General features: G+C 44.7%; 1 protein-coding gene across 1 annotated transcript in view; it reads left to right on the forward strand.

Annotated features, from left to right (window-relative positions):
- Nucleotides 1–17,684, forward strand: part of SFMBT2 (Scm like with four mbt domains 2) — a 258,911-nt gene that overhangs the window by 133,113 nt on the left and 108,114 nt on the right. The window contains exon 7 of the mRNA XM_023230544.2: nt 6,553–6,650. Within this exon, the coding sequence (XP_023086312.1) occupies nt 6,553–6,650 (98 nt within the window). The remainder of the gene's footprint in view (nt 1–6,552; nt 6,651–17,684) is intronic.

Genomic DNA, 17,684 nt, shown 5'->3' on the forward strand with positions numbered 1-17,684 from the left:
AGCATTCATCTGTTTATCCGTCCATCCATTCATCCATCCATCCATCTAAATATCCAAACCACAGTCCAGTCTGACCATGAAACAGCACTGAGTAGATGAAAACTCATGTTTTCTCCTGGCACGTAAAATTTTAGTTAGCTTCAAATGCACTGTCAAATGGCTTTGCAGAGGCTTATTGGGCAGAATCATGCCTTATGCTCTCTGTCATACCTACCTAGTTAAAAATCTCAGTATTTACAAAATAACCATTCTTGAGTGTTTACTATGTGCCAGGTGATTTTACATCTGGTACATTGTTTATTTTGATTCTAAAAAAGTGCTGCATGTTTGTTGCGACTTTTGTTTCACAGCAGAGAAAATTGAGACTGGAGTTCAGCTAGTTGTCCAAGGTCCCCCGTTTTAGGGGACAGGCAGTGAAATTCAGATTCCCAGGTGCTGGGCCTGGGCCCCTTCCACCCCACTCCCCCTGCTGCTTCCTCTTATCAGTCTTTGAATGGGAAACCTCAGAACAGAAATATTGGATTCTTGTAGAATTAGAGATGCCAAGGAAGAAATACATATTTTTTCAGAAATTGGTAATCTTCATTCCGGTGAGTTTTGTAGGTATATTTGGAGTAAGGACGTGGCTCTTTGCTTTATTAAAATCACCAAAGAATTTCCTCCCGTATTAGTTGCCGATATTAGTCTTGAGTACATGAAGGAGAGGAGTTATGTTTATCTTTTCTGTCACTTGGAGGCTTTAATTGAAAACGCTTCCTGGTCCTGTGTCCCGTGTGTTTGCATTTACATTAAGTTTGACAGGCATAGAGACGTGTAACGTGGCATTTTATTAGTATTATTGCTGTCAAAATGTTGAGAAGCAGCCAACACCTCCATCTCTATCCTGAGTAATTTTTGACTCTGATGACAAACAAAGAGCCTGTCGTGTTGTGAGGAAGGATGTAAGCCCAGGTTTACCCTGGGATTCATAACCCAGCAGGAAAAATTTACTTTGTGCGTAAAGTTGTGTGTATAAATCTCCGCTTAGTATCTAATTGCTTTATAAATTTAGGAGCAATATCTACTTGCCAGCGTACAAATTTATAGCAAAGCAAAGGATGACTAGTGGCTTCTTATGTTCTCGGTGATGTTTCTTTCCTGGGAAGTTATGGGACTCACGCTCACAAGTGGCAATGGAATATGCCTCCATGGAAGCTTAGGAAATACTCGCTTATGAGCCCTCTCCCTCTTTAGATAATTTGGGGTCTTTATAATATACGAATAAATTGTGTTTACTTGTCGTAGCATTTTCTGGAGATTAGTTGTCCATTTAACTGGAGAGTTCTTGGGGGCCCCTGAAGATTCTGGAACAGGCAGGGTACGATGGCTCACGCCTGAGCTCAGGAGTTTGAGACCAGCTGGGGCAACATGGTGAAACCCCGTCTCTACAAAAAATAGAAAAACCTGGCTGGGCGTGGTGGCATGTACCTGTAGTCCCAGCTGCTTAGGGGGCTGAGGTAGGAGGATCGCTTGATCCTGGGAGTGGAGGCTGCAGTGAGCCAAGATTGCTCCACTGCACTCCAGCCTGGGTGACAGAGTGAGACCCCGTGAAAAGAAAAAAAAAAGATTCTGGAAAAGCCATTCATCCTCAAGAACTTACTTCCCCAGTATTTAAATCACCAGCAGGAAAGGTTATATATAGGAAGAAGAACTAAAAAGTGACAGGACACTCAAAGTGTGATTTTTGAGTTCCTCAGATCCAGTGGTTTCAAGATGGAACCTGGATTCTGCTGCATCGTTCAGCAGAACAGCATCCCTGGGAAGAGAGGCTGTTACTACCCCTGTTGTGCTCATGGGGGCAGATGCTAGTACTTTGGATTTGTAGAAATTGATTTCAAGTCCCACAGTGACTTGTGTAACTTACGTGGTAGCACCACTTCCTTAACTGGAATCTAGGTGAGAATAAAACTTCATACCTGCATGGAAAATACTAGGCTGATTTTCCCGTTTTCCCAAACACCATGAAGTCACTGGAAAGTGTTCTGCTTCCAGGACTGATGGGGAGAAGTCCAGTGGGAGGGGGGTGTGCAGGGGAGATGAGCATACTCCCCGCGAACTCTTCCCTGCTGCCGGGACCGTCTGCTGTGCGCTCCCACTAACACCACCACCACTGTTAAAAAGAATCATCCTTTAGTTTTACTTACTTTTCATATTTATTTATTTATTTATTTATTTATTTATTTATTTATTTATTTTTCAAAGCAGGGTCTCACTCTATCTCCCAGGCTGGAGGGCAATGGCATGATCTCAGCTCACTGCAGCCTCAACCTCCCAGGCTCAAGTGACCTTCCCATCCCAGCCTCCCAAGTGGCCGAAAATACAGGCATGGGCCACCATCCCTGGCTCATTTATTTAATTTCTTATTTTGTAGAGATTGGATCTCACTATGTTGCTCAGGCTGGGCTTGAACTCCTGAGCACAGATGATCAGCCCACCTCAGCCTCCCAAAGTGCTGGGATTACAGGCATGAGCCACTCCTCATGGCCCTCATTTTACTCTTCAGAGGGCACAGATTTCTCAACTATTCAGCAAAATAAAAGAGAAGTGGGTCATAGAAAGTAGCTACGAAGTTAGCCTTCAAATACCTGGGAAAAGAGACTACATTTTATACTCTCCACCTCTGAGAAACATAGGGCCGTTGAGCCTTTCTCTTTCTGCCCTGAATCAGAGGAAATAGCATTCTGGCGCTTGGGGAAGGAGGAAGGGAAAGAAGCCGCCTTACCCTGTACAATGGGGATACGGATATCTTGCTGGGCTGCTGAGTGGTGTAATGTATATCAAGAGATTGGCCTTTTCTAGACATTTCATCTGTGATCAGAGTCTTAAGGTTATACTTTGCTTTTCTAAGGAGTGTAAGTAGGTCATTAAGGTTAGGGTCATTTAAGAAGCCCACTGCTCTCCTATTTTGGGATGTTTAGAAAATAAGATAGATTTTTAGATATTCTTGCAGATGCTAAGGAGATGAAACTTTTTGAGGTTTTTTTCTTCTCTATATCTAGAATTTATTCCCTTGTTTTTTTCCTTCAAAATTATTTTATCCACCCCCCCCCCCCCCCCCCCCCCCCTTTTTTTTTTTTTTTTTTAAGTGCTTGTTTTAGATAGTTCTTGGAGTTAGGAAGTTTCTGAATCCAACTTAAATACTTCCTGCCTGAAATGTTACTTAGTCCAAAAGTGAGCTGGACTGTATTAATCTGTTCAAGCTGCCATAACTAAATGCCACAGGCTTTGTGGCTTAAAACAACAAACATTTACTTCTCAGAGATTTGGAGGCTGGAAGTGTGAGATCAGGGTGCCAGTGTAGTTGAGGTCCAGGGAGGGCTTGCTTCCTGGTTTGCAGACAGCCGCCTTCTGACTGTGTCCTCACATAGTAGATCAAGAGAGAACTCTAGTGTCTCTTCTTTTAAGGATACAGATCTCGTTTGAGGGCCCCACCCTCATGACCCCATCTAACTCTAATCTCCCAAAGGCATCCCTTTGGGGTTAGGGCTTTAAGTAAGAAGTTTGGGGAGACACGAACATTCAGTCCACAACACTTTTCTTTGACGTTTACTATCTCTTAACAACATAGACTCATCTTTCTTCACTGGGTAGGATCTGGAGGAGCAGGAAGATACAGAAGTTTTTTGGAGGGAGGTGGATAAAAGAAGGGTTGTTTCTATAGGCCTTTGTTTATTGATGATTATGTTATGCATTCCTGCTTCCTGTGGCATTTAATAGGAAATGCCCCACCAAGCCCTTGCACAAAAGGAGATTGCCTCGTTTTTCTCGTAGGCTTCTAGTTTCAGAGGAATCGGGACGTGTTTTAATTGCTCACGACCTTCCCAGAAACAGAAACTGGCATGATGTACTTTATTCAGTTACCTGCAACATGATCATTTTAAGAAAATGGTCGATGTTCTTTGAATGGTACTATTTATTTGTCCGTTAATTTGCCAGTATAAACAGTGTGCCTCCATCTCACAGAATGCACACGGGGACTGTTGTTCTTTGCCGGTTGTGTCAGGCTGTCAAAACTGCAGCCGATTTTCACCTTGTCATGAAAGAAATCTGCCTTGCTGTGGGCTGAATTCATTCCAGGATTTAACACCATCAGAAAGAAAACAGAGAATCTTCACGGTTGTAGGACAGAGGCAGGGCCCACCTGGCACCTGGGCTTCTTGTTACCTTTGTCTCTGGTGTGGAGGAGGAGAGATGGCATCCGGTGGACAGAGGAGTTCATTTTTTCAGAGATGACTTGGTTGGTCCGCCTTCCTGGGCCAGCGTGCAGGCAACCCCACTGGGGCCGGGGCATCCCCTCCATGAGTTCTCATAGCTTAGATCTAACCCTGGTCATGCTGGATTTCCATTCCTCCTGGACTTAAGGTTTTGTTTTTGGAGACAAATTCTCACCCAGGCTGGAATGCAGTGGCACAATCTCGGCTCACTGCCATGTCTGCGTCCCAGGCTCAAGCGATTCTCCTGCCTCAGCCTCCCGAGTAGCTGGGATTACAGGTGCCCACCACCACACTGGCTAATTTTTTTTGTTTTGTTTTATATATATATATATATATATATATATATATATTTATATTTATTATTAGAGGTGGGATTTCACCATGTTGGCTTGGCTGGTCTCGATCTCCTGACCTCAAGTGATCCACCTGCCTCCGCCTCTCAATGAGGGTGTTGTTTGACCATTCTTTTACCCTCTCCTCTGTCTCAGGGCATCCCTCCCCCACTCGGAGACCACCATCAAGGGTCAAGGGTATAACTAGTCCTAATTCCGAAGCAAGAGGCCAAAGGTGCCAGCCAGATAGATCACGCTTTCCTTTTCTGTACCTGTTGGGTCTTCAGATTCTTTCTTTGGTGCAGGCTTTGGAAATCCCCATTGTTTTCTGTGAGCTGGTCCTTTTCCTACCATGCCCAGGTTGAACTCTCCGTCTGCCTACCCGGCTTGCTGGAAACAGCCGTGTGTTCATGGTCCCTGTCCCGTCAGGAGCTCCAGCCTGTTGTTGGCACTTTCTCTCCTGATCCTGCATTGGTGTCCTCAGGGCTTTGCTCCCCGGGCTCTGCTGAGTGGCCTCCTGTTTCTCTATGGTTTGGATTCAGTGCCCATGAGCTTGCCCAAGTCACAGGTGTCCCTCTCGCCCTCATGGAGCAGCTTGTGGGGGGCTCTGTGAACTGGTCCCTGTGCCTGCTTTTGGGGGCCCTGTGATAAGCAGTGTCTTCCTGAGTGCCCCCTTCTCACTGTGGACGCCAGAGGCCCCGTTCTTTCAGTCTCCGCAGAAGCGTGTGTTGAGACCCCACTGAGTGTTCCCAATTACGTTAGTTACTGAGAAGAATTTAGAAAGGCCAAACCAGAAAAAAAAAGTTCAGCAGACAGGAAACACTAGAAAGGATTATAGACAATGCACACACGCAGAGGATGTGTGGTTGTGAATTACCCTTTGTGTGTCTTTGTGTAAGTAACAATGACTTCGGGCGGTGCGCTGATGGCTTGGCTAGTTCTGGCAGGATCTCATACGTAGCGTAATCATGACTGAATAAACTGCTGAAACGGGGGCTTAAAGCTCAAGGTGAGTTCAAAAGCGATGAGGATCAAAATAGATGGCTTCATGCTAAAAAGCAGACATGCAAGAAATTAAAAATATAGTCCCAAAGGTTTAATGTTGCCTTTTAACTGTGCTTAATTTCATATTCATATCCTAAGCGTCTGTCTGAAGTAGCCTGGGTTGATATAGTGAAGGCATAAACATACCTAACTCCAGTGAGGGCTTCTGCAAATCCTATTTTGATAAGGTCTTAAATCTGTTGAGATCAGGCCATAAAATTCTCCTGCAGTTTCAGCAATAGGTAAAAACAGTGCTCAAAGTTTTTTTTTTTCTTTTTAATTTTGCATTCAGACTCTGTAACCTCCATCTGTAAATCTTGCCCCCCCTCCCACCGCCTGGGGAAAAATATGGGCAACATGCGGTGTGTTAAGCAACATTTCAAGTGTAAATATTAAACTTGGTTGGTAAATTTTAATTTACCTTTTAATAATTTTCTGACTTACAGGGACTATTTTTAGCAGATGAGAGCTTAGAGATTTAGTGAAAAATATGTTGTAATAACCGCAAATGCCAGAGTAGAGTCGTTTGTAGTTTAGAAATGTATCAGATAAAAAGTTCCTTGTCAGTGGACATTGCTTTGTGATATGTGGAATTTTGGCCCACGGATGACTGAAGGTTTTTGCTAATGTGATTAATACCATTAAATTACTTACAGAATGCCAACTAAATGCATACAAATGTTCCCTGAAGAAGAGGTCTGTTAAGTTTATTCTTCATTTCTGACAGCAGAATCCCAAGTTGCTATTTAATTTCAGAAAGTTCTTTCAGCAGGTGGCTGCTCATGGCGGGTAGGGGGTGTGAACACTCATGGTCACTGACCGTGCTGAGGTATCAGGAAAGCTTGGGAATTAACATGCAGGAAAGGGCCACCCGGCAGAACGTGTTAGTCCTTCAACTCTTCTGTGATTTGCTGTTGATACAGAAATCTATCCTTTGAAGATGGCCTCTGAATGGAAATGTACTCTGGAAAAATCCCTTATTGATGCTGCCAAATTTCCTCTTCCAATGGAAGTATTTAAGGTAAGATGTTGATTCTTAGCAATGTATTTACTCTTTTTGAGAATAAAACCATCTACAAAGTTTTCCCGCCGGGTGCGGCGACTCACGCCTGTAATCCCAACATTTTGAGAGGCCCAGATGGGCGGATCCTGACATCAGGAGATCGAGACCATCCTGGCCAACATGGTGAAACCCTGTCTCTACTAAAAATACAAAAATAAGCCAGGCGTGTGGTGTGCGCATGTAACCCCAGCTACTCGGGAGTGTGAAGCAGGAGAATCACTTGAACCAGGGAGGCGGAGGTTACAGTGAGCTGAGATCGCACCATTGCAGTACAGCCTGGCAACAGAGCGAGACTCCATCTCCAAAAAAAAAATAAAAAAAAGTTTTCCATACCAAATCCTTTTCCACTTGAAAAAGGCACCTTCTTAACCAGTTTACATTTTAAATGCTTAAGGTTTTGTCTGTTTCATGTTGCTTTTTAAAAAAATAATCTTCATAATGACCCATATTATAAGGTGCTGATTAAAATTGTTTAGGTTCACTGTTTTTCTTTGTAACGTATTGTTACGGAAATATTTTCACCCCCTCACTTCCTGCAACAGAAACAAAAGAAAATATAGCAAGTCTAATTTTGACGTTTAGTAAAAATGACAGAAAATGGTGCATCTTGTGGTGGTTCAATTTTCTTGATGTCCCGAGGTTCTGCTAAGTACTAGGCCTTCCACCAGGTGCTCACATGAAAATGAAGGGCTTGTGAAATGCATCTCCACCAAAACGGCTACCAAGTTCTTTACACTTCAAAAATTAGACTTCACACTTACGTGAAATAGAATATTGGTTCTGGACAAGGATGGTCCATTCAGGTTCATCCAAGGAAATCATAAAACAAGCCCGACGAGTGTGGGTGGTGACCCAGCACCATTAGCATCCTTGGACAGTTCTCAATGTGATTGTGATGGGCAGGCATCCAGCTGCTTCCCAGCCCTGGAGTGGCACGCGTCTGCAGAGTCATAGGAGTTTCATATAGAAGATGTACTTAATGTGGTGGTTGGACACCCCATACAGCAGGAGTTTAAGGATTTAGTAGGGGACGTGGGCTTCCTGGATTTTATGGACACCCAAGTCCTCACTCAGCCTTTTAAGCAGTCGTGGCAAATCATTGACCCTTTCGTTCAGTACTTCCTCTGTTTGTAGAATTGGACTCCTAAGACTTCCTCCTCAACTTAGCCATGTAATTATGTCCTGACGTTAACTGAATGATGATTTTTACAGTGTTTGGGGGCTCCTGTACTGGAGGAACAGTGTAAATATAATATACTGTTAGCGTGACATTGACAGTAAGGCCGGCAGTTATGGTGGGCGTTGTTGTTATTTTTTGCCTCACTGACCAAATCCTTCTCTCTCCTCCTCTTTGTCTTTCTCTTCCTCTCCTTCCCTCTTCTTTCCCTTTTCTTCTTCCTTCCTTTCACACTGTCCTGCCCATACAAAAAGGATCAAGAGAAACAGCCTTTAATGTTGGACCTCTCAGCTCTGCCACCCACACCAGAGCCAGCCTGCCCTCGTCACCCCCGCCCCTTTCTCTTCACCATGGCCTCAGTCGTATTCGAATGTGAATCAAATCCAGTCACATCCTTCACCCTTGAAAAAATAAATTTTATTTTGAAGTACCTTATACACACATGGGAGGAGTTGAAGGAGGGAGCCAACGGGAGAATACAGATGCCCACCTTCCGGTCTAAGCCTCAGACCTGCCAGGCTAGCAAAGCCCCCGCCACAGCCCCAGGCCTGCCTACCTGCAGGGCCGGGGCACCCAGGATCTCACAGCTGCGCGGGTCCTGCCCGTGCCTCTCTTTGTGGTGTTCCTGCCTGCATATGCTTCCCTAAGGGGGATGCTGAGTCCTGTTGATAGGATGGGAAGTGGGCATTGTCCTCATTGTTCAGAGAAGGCCCTTTCCCTGCTCCAAAGAGGGAAGAAAGCTGGATGTGGTCTGGGCACCAAACTGGCTTTACTTTTCCTCAGAGTAGACGAGGATTCAGTAGGTGAAGTTGTGAGCTAATCTTTTTTTTTTTTTTTTTTTTTTTGGAGAAAGGGTGTCACTCTGCCCCCCAAGCTGGAGTGCAGTGTGGGTGGGGTGACCATAGCTCGCTGTAGTGTCAAGCTCCCAGGTTCAAGCCATCCTCCTGTCTCAGCCTCCCAAGTAGCTAGAACCACAGGCATGCACCAGCACACCTAGCTAATGTATTCGTTTGTTCTCACGCTTGTTAGCGAAGACATGCGTGAGACTGGGTAATATATAAAGGAAAGAGGTTTAAGTGACTCACAGTTCAGCAAGGCTGGGAAGGCCTCAGGAAACTTACAATCATGGCAAAAGGGGAAGCAAACATGTCCTTTTTCACATGGCAGCAGGAAGGAGAATAAGAGCCGAATGAAGGGGAAGGCCCTTATAAAATCATCAGGTCTCATGAGAGCTTGCTCACTATCAGGAGAATAGCATGGGGGAAACCATCCCCATGACTCAATTGCATCCCCATGACGTGGGGATTATGGGAACTGCAGTTCAAAATGAGATTCGGGTGGGGACACTGGCAAACCCTATCAGCTAATTTTTAGATTTTTTTTTTTTTTTTGGTACAGATGGGGTCTCACTGTGTTGCCCAGGCTGGTCTCAAACTCCTGGGCTCAAGTGATCCTCCTGCCTGGGTTTCCTAAAGTGCAGGGACAACTGCACGTGGTCCGTGAGCTAATCTTAAGAAGATGAGGGGTTCCCACACTTGCTTCTACTGATGTTGTAGCATGAACTCTTAGTACTGGAGGTCACATCCCTTAGAAATGTGGGCAGGGGTCGGTTGCTTCTTGTTTTCTGATTTTACAGCTTAGCTCTCAGGAGCAGGCTGAAGTTCAGTGTTTCCTTGCAGTGAGATGAATGTTCTCATCTTGTCCAGGCAGCTTAGGACTCAACTCAGGAATCTCTTTAGTGTAGTCAAAATAAGCTGAATATTGTTAACAATCTTGGTCTGGCTGACTTCGGCATTCTGTCCATAGGTTGCAAAGATGATAAAATGCTGTCTACGTTTCCTTCTCACTAAAAGTGGCTAAAAATGTCTATCTTATCCATACTTTATTGATAGTTTGTGTGGGTATAGAATTTTAGGTGAGCTATCATTTGTCTCAAGAATCAGAGGTTTTGGCTGGGGTGTTGGTGGCTCACATCTGTAATTGCAGCACTTTGGGAGGCCGAGGCGGGCAGATCATTTGAGGTCAGGTGTTCGAGATCAGCCTGGTCAAAATGATGAAACCCTGTCTCTACTAAAAATATGAAAAAATTAGCCAGGCATGGTGGCATGCATCTGTAATCCCAGCTAATCAGGAGGCTGAGGTAGGAGAATTGCTTGAATCCGGGAGGCAGAGGTTGCAGTGAGCTGTGATTATACCACTGCATTCCAGCCTGGGCAACACAGCAAGACTCTGTCTCAAAAAAAGAAAAGCGGGGGGGGATTAGAATGTGGTGGTCAGCCCCTGGAGGGTGGCTTGTGGGCCACTTCTCATGCTGTAGTGTTTCCTCTGTGGCTGATTTCCAAGGGAGAGTTTTTCAGTCTCCCAGTGTCCCACCTGGGGCTCCAGGTCTGACTGCCAGTGTTCCAGGAGCCACATGGGGAGAAGAGGGCTGAGGTGCTGGCCTGCAGTATTGGTTCCTACTCCAGCCTCTGCAAAGAAGGCTGAGACAGGGATCAGGGAGACTGTGGAGGGGTCTAATCGCCTCTCCTTTCCAGTCACCTCCCCACGCTTATATCTTAAACTCCTATCGACCCCCCAGTTTCAGACATATCTGGTGGGACTCGTTTCTGAGCCTTTCAAGGCTTCTGCAGGAGTCACTGTGTTGGCGCTCAGCTTTTCTGCTAAAGGCCTGGGATTTGGCTTTGCTGAATGTGTTAAATTCCTCACTTCTTCTTCATCAGCTTTTTTACTTCCTTACCTTTGTGTGCTGAGTAGGTTTGTGTCTTTTTTTAAGAAAGTCTCTGGACTGTAGTTTTGGTTAGAGTTTAGGAGGAGGTGAAATGAACGTGGGTTTTCAGCCTGCTGTTTTAACCTGGCGCTGCCATTGAAAAGAATCTTGTTGTTTGAGCTCTAGGGTATGGTCACGCTGTCACATCCTTCCTGGACATGCTGAGCCTGGGGAGATTTTTCACTCGCTCCTCTGTGCAGTGTCTCCGTCTGTGCCCCTCCTTGCTGTACCAGGAGGTGCACTTGTTATGTTTCTCTAACACCCTTTGTACCTTGATATGGTTTGTCTCTGTGTCCTTGCCCAAATCTCATCTCATAGCTCCCAGAATTCCCACATGTTGTGGGAGGAACCTGATGGGAGATAACTGAATCATGGGGTAGATCTTCCCCGTGCTGTTCTCATGATAGTGAATAAGTCTCACGAGATCTGATGGTTTTAAAAATGGGAGTTTCCCTACACAAGCTGTCTTCTCTTGTCTGCTGCCATGTGAGACATGCCTTTCATTTTCCACTATGATTGTGAGGCCTCCCCAGCCATGTGGAGCTGTAAGTCCAATAAGCCTCTTTCTTTTGTAAATCGCCCAGTCTCGGGTACATCTTTATCAGCAATGTGAAAACGGACTAACGCATACCTGTTTTGTTCTCTCTGTTAAAGTCCGACTCATCCTTTGTTCTCAAATATAGATTCCCTAAAGGAATCCTTCTCTGGACCCCTGAACCTGGCCCAGATGAACTTGAGCCTCTACTGGTGTCTTTTAGCAGCTTGTTCTGTCACAGTTATGTTTAATCATTTGTGCAGCACCTTGTATAATACCGATCTCTTTTCACCTAACTTTGAAGCTCTAGAAAGGCAAGGACTGTGTCTTTCTTGTCCATTCTTAGAACATGCTTTCTTGACCATAGTAGCACTCATTAAATACCTGTCCAATAAATGCATGAATTCATGGACATGTGTCTTCAACTCCTTGAATTTATTTATTTTTTTATTATCATTTTTTTTTGGAGACAGTCTTGCCCTGTCACCCAGGCTGGAATGCCGTGGCATGATCTCAGCTTGGCCCCCTGCAACCACCGCCTCCTGGATTCAAGCGATTCTTCTGCCTCAGCGTCCCAGGTAGCTGGGATTACAGGTGTGCACCACCAGGCCCAGCTAATGTTTTTTGTATTTTTAGTAGAGACAGGATTTCACCATGTTGGCCGGGCTGTTCTTGAACTCCTGAACTCAAGCAATCCATCCACCTCGGCCTCCCAAAGTGCTGGAATTATAGGCGTGAGCCACCATGCCTGGCTTGAATTTAAAATTTTTGAATTCATACATATAGATTAAATGGATATGCGTACTTATTTAGAGGTATGAATACTAAGACTCAAAAGGTATATACATTAATCATCCTAATATATTTGTAATTAAAAATTAACTAATTCATTAAACATTTATTGTCTTTGCACAAAGCTATTATGTGATGTTGACCTGATTCCAGAGTTTAATAGTTTGTTCATATTTTCCAAAATATAATTACCTTACCTTCTTCCCTCACTTTAGTTTCTTCCCATGAGAATTCAGACTATTATTTTGATAGGGTATGTGAGAATTATCATCTTATTCAATATTTTGTGCATAATTAAGAAGTGCTTTAAGAGTAGATACTGAATATTACTTTTGGGCCTCTCATGAGGCAGGATGTGGGGTTAGGCCCTTTATAAATAGACATTAGTTGCATTGAATATTATGTGTTCTTAAAGCTGGTGAGATACCTTCAGAAATGTTTTCTCTTATTTCAGTTCAACGGAAGAGACATGGGAGGTTTCTTAACTATATTTTGTAATGAGTGAGAATCTACATGTTTAATTTGGAGGGTGTGAGAACATGTTTGCAAAGGCTACTGTCACAAATTCCCGTGGTCTGGATGACTTAGAATGACAGAAATTTGTTCTCTCGTGCTTCTGGAGACTAGCGTGTGAAATCAGGGTGTCGGCACGACCACACTGCCCAAAGGCTCAGGGCGGAAGCAGAGGTCGGCTCTGCCTTCCAGGGTTGCCTGTGTCCTGGGCTTTGCTTACCTTGTGGCCACCTTCCTTAGTTCCCTGCCTCCATGTTCACATGGCCTTCTCCACATCTGTCCAAATTTCTCTCCGCTTACAAGACAACCGTCATTTGACTGGCCCTGTGTGAATTCCGTCCAACTTTGTCTTAACTCGATTGCATTTACAAAGACCCTATTTTCAAATAAGGTGGCATGATAGCTTCTGGGTGAGTACGAATTTGCAGGGAGACACTCTTCAACCCAATCTGATCGCATTTCATGTATGTTCAGAATCTTAGAAATAACACAGTGGTACTCTCTACTGAGTTCCTCTGGTTACACGAAGTAAAGTTCAGAGAAATGGTGTGGATGCACGGGATGAGGATCAAACTGTCTTAGCCATTGCTTCATTTATTAAAACAACAACAAAAAAAGGAAAAACCAAAAAGAAAGCAAGAGAAGTTTTCTCTCTCAAGTTTTTAGAAGTTCCAGCAAGCAGTATTCTTTTTGCAGGATCCAAAAAGACACACACACACACACACACACACACACACACACACTTGCTTTTTTTCTCTGTTATCACTGTTTAATCATCACTGTTTCTCAGCAGGCAGACTTCTTTCTAGTTTCTTTCATTATGGTAAAAGGAATATGTGTTTGAATTCAGCAGTGAAGTCATCTGAGATGCATGTTGTTATGGAAAATTGCCATAGTGTTCAGCTGTTACGAGACAGAAGTCAAAGCTAAGCACATTTAATGGCCGGAGACAAGCAGTATTTCCAAGCAGCTCTTTTAATTATTTTTATGCTTTAGATGAAATGGGTATTTGGATGGGATGAGTCCCACTATGCTGCGGTTGCTCATGTTGGGGGATGTGTCCACGCGTCTGTGTGATTGTCTGTTGGTGTCTGTGCGTGCAGTCTGATCCAGCTCCTGGGTGCGTGCAGTCCGATCCAGCTCCTGGGTGCGTGCAGTCCGATCCAGCTCCTGGGTAGGCGTTCCTTTCTGTCTTGAATGCAAACAGGAACAGTGTGAAAACAAGTTCATGATTAATATTTCTACTGTTATTTACCTTTGATCGAAGAGATCATTCTGAATAGCTTCGGATGCCATATTTTACTGGGAATTCTGACTTCCTTATTTGGAAAATACAGATCATTTCCAAAATGTACACTCAGTTGAAGGATAGACAGTTGATGAAATAGGTTTAAAAAGACCCAGAGGACATTAAAAGCCTCATTTGATTGAAAAATTAATAATGACTTTTATTTTCTTGAAGACCAACCCCATTATTTAGAGACCTAAAAGATTTGCCAAAACTATCCATACACTATCCACGTTCATAACAAGTCTGTAGAGGTGACTGCACTGCACTTCGCCGTGACTCTCAGTGGATTTCACTGTCTCTGCATCACACAGCTGGGTGATTCTCAGCTTTTGGAACAAAACGAAATTTTCCTTTTAAAAATCAACTTATGTTTAAAAAGTAGATAAAGGCCAGGTGTGTCTCAGCACTTTGGGAGGCCAAGGTGGGCGAATCACCTGAGGTCAGGAGTTTGAGACCAACCTGGCCAACATGGCGAAACCCCGTCTCTATTAAAAATACAAAAATCAGCTGTGCATGGTGGTGGGCACCCGTAATCCCAGCTACTCGGGAGGCTGAGGCAGAAGAATCACTTGAACCCAGGAGGTGGAGGTTGCACTGAGCCGAGATCGCACCACTGCACTTCAGCCTGGGTGACAAAAATAAAAAAGTAGATGAAACCTTTCTTTGACATAGTCACATTGACCAATTTTGCAGCCTCGGGAAACCATCATTTGATTAACTGATGACATATTCCAATGTCCACTCAAGCAAAATGCCCCAGTTTCCATAAAAGCTTTTTATTTTTGTCTTTTGCAAAGAACTACTAGGACGGGTTTCTGTCAGTTTGTTTCTGTCATCAAACAATGAAGTTTATTACAGGACAAACTCAGTCTTTTGGTCAGTAATGTCGTTGCCTCAGTTTTCCAGTTCACTAAGTGTATACTAAGAGACCACTAAAGGATTTTTGAGGGCTTGGTAAGTTTTAAAACTAGAGCTAATGGAGACTATCAGTAATTGTAACATGTCACGTGTCTGACATTTACAAGCCTCCCTATTACTTTTCATTCCCAGCAGTTCTTATAAATGGTATTCTACATCTGAGATCCTACATGTTTGCAAATGTTAAATTGTACAAGTTTCACTGACAACTCATTTGTCCATCAAAAAGAGCTACCAATAAGAAGCAGCAATTCCTAATTTTCTAGTTAATGGAAATAAAATATTATTTCCTTAGAGGAATACAGAAATACAGCCCGGAGAAGACAAAGCTCTCCAGCTCACTTCACTCATGACCACACCTTGTAACAGCAAGGAAGGGACGTATGGGAAATGTCACTAACATCTGTGATCCTTTTTTTATCCTTTAAAAAAGGGAAATTGTTGGAACCTTTTTGTGTTACTTAAAAAAAAATTGAAAATCTCAGTGTGTTTGAAATTCTAAATGAGCTACTCAGAGATTTGCCTTAGAGTGCAGGGAATTATAACTGCACTTCTTTGGGAGGCTGAGGCAGGCAGATCACTTGAGGTCAGGAGTTCCAGACCAGCCTGGCCAACATGGTGAAATTTCGTCTCTACTAAAAATGCAGAAATTAGCTAGAAATCACTTGAACCTGAGAGGTGGAGGTTGCAGTGAGCCGAGATCACGCCACTGCACCCCAGCCCGGGCAACAGAACGAGACTCCGTCTCAAAAAAAACAAAAAACAAAAAAAGGACACCTGCACTTGAGTCCAAACCCTTGGCATCCTCCTTGTAGCCCCCTCTGCCTCGCACCTGTGTGTGGGGGATCCCCACGTCTGCCCCAGGTCTGGTAATTTACTGAAAGTACTCACAGGATTCAGAAGTCGTTACACTCACGGTTATAGTTTATTACAGTGAAAGGATAGAAAGCAGAATCAGCAATGGGGTGAAGTCCAGAAGACCAGACAGAAGCTTCCAGAGCCCGCTCCTGGAGGCGTCACACAGCACCCAGCTGTGACAAGAGGTGCCAGATACTCTTCTACCAGGGCAGGTCCTTAGAGATTCAGTGCTCCGGGTTTTTTCTGGGGACCATTCCCACAGGCACCCTCTGCCTGGCACAGACCAGAATTCCCCACTCTTAGAAGGAAACCATAAACCAGATTGTTTGCACACACATTTTAGACACGGCGAACTACTCTTATATTTAGGAAAAGTCTTAGATTGGAGTAAGCTATTTTTTATCAGTCACATTTCCAGGTTGCAGCCACAGACCCCCCTTGCAGGCGAGCCCCGTCTGTGAGGATCACAGCCTCAGGCCTCCCAGGTGAACCCTTCTCTGCACACTTCCATTCCACCCAGCAGCAAATCCTGTTGGTTCACCCTTCAAACTCCGTCCTGAACTCACTCTTCTCTATGGCCTTTGCCACTGCCCAAGTCCAGGCCACCATCTCTGTCCCATGGACTGTCCCGTCAAGCCAGAGCTTGTTTCCTGGCTTCTAGTCATTGCGTCCCCCGATGGCAGCCAGAGGACTTCTGTTGAAACTGAAGTCAGATGGAGCCCCACGTTTGCTCCTGCCTCCCTGTGGCAGCCATCTCATCAGGGCGGGATGCCCGGGTCCAGGCGCCTGACACTGGAGGCCCCACATACCTGCCGTTCCCCTTCTAGCTTCCCACTGTCCCAATGACACCTGCTTACTCCTGCCTCAGGCCTTTGTATAATGCCTGGTCTGCCTGGAAGGTCACCCCCAGATTCCTGCGTAACCCCTTCCCTCACATCCTACGGGTGTCTGCTTAAAATTAGAAAACCCTGGACTGGGTGCGGTGGCTCACACCTGTAATCCCAGCACTTTGGGAGGCCGAAGCGGATGGATCACCTGAGGTCAGGAGTTCGAGACGAGCCTGGCCAACATGGTGAAACCCCATCTCTACTAAAAATTAAATTATCCGGGCACGGTAGCACTTGCCTATAATCCCAGGTACTAGGGCGGCTGAGGCAGGATAATCGCTTGAACCCGGGAGGCGGAGGTTGCAGTGAGCTGAGATCGTGATATTGCACTCCAGCCTGGGCGACAGAGCGAGACTCTGTCTCGAATGAATGAATGAATGAATGAGCGAGACTCTGTCTCAAAATGAATGAATGAATGAATGAATGACAGAGCAAGACTGTCTCCAAATGAATGAATGAATGAATGAATGAATGAATGAATAAATAAATAAAAAACCCCGCTCTGTGCCACCATCTCCCCTTCTGTGCACTCTCCCTGCCATCCTGGTTCAGCACTGATCTCAGCGCTTATTCCCCCGAGTGTTATATAGCGCTTTGACTTTTACTTTTTTAAATTTAATTTAAATGGTGTTTTGCATACGGCCTCCTTCCCCTAGCTAGAATGCAGCTAGAATCCCCTAGCTAGACTTGAAGAGGTTTGTTAAATAGAATCTCTTTGGGTGGAAAACCCCAGAGAAGTCCAGTTTGTTGAATGCCCGTCCCTGGCAACATACAGAACTGCGAGGTGGGGCTCGTCTGCGGGATCCTTTGTGTCTTCTCGGTTTTTTTTTTTTTTTTGAGATGGAGTCTTGCTCTGTGGCCCATGCTGGAGTGCAGTGGCCGGATCTCCGCTCACTGCAAACTCCGCCTCCAGGGTTTACGCCATTCTCCTGCCTCAGCCTCCCGAGTAGCTGGGATTACAGCTTCTCCGCGAAAGCCAAGTTTGTATTTTCGTGACTGCTTTATCCCCAGGGCCTTCAGCAGTACCCGGGACCTCATCAGTTCTCAGTAAATATTCTTCAGTGGGGATTCATGAAGAAATAAGTCCAAAAATTAACTTAGAAGAATCAAAGCATAGGAGAGGTCATTCACTGTAACTTAAATTAAGCAAGCCTCCTGTGAGTGGTTCGGAATAATAGGGGTGACTAGCCTAAGCGGGGAATGGTTCCATTTATGGGATGGTGAGTTTACACCTAAGGATGGCACTTTTGTAAT

This window comes from Piliocolobus tephrosceles, chromosome 9 (genome assembly GCF_002776525.5).
Source record: "Piliocolobus tephrosceles isolate RC106 chromosome 9, ASM277652v3, whole genome shotgun sequence".
NCBI classification, from domain to species: domain Eukaryota; kingdom Metazoa; phylum Chordata; class Mammalia; order Primates; family Cercopithecidae; genus Piliocolobus; species Piliocolobus tephrosceles.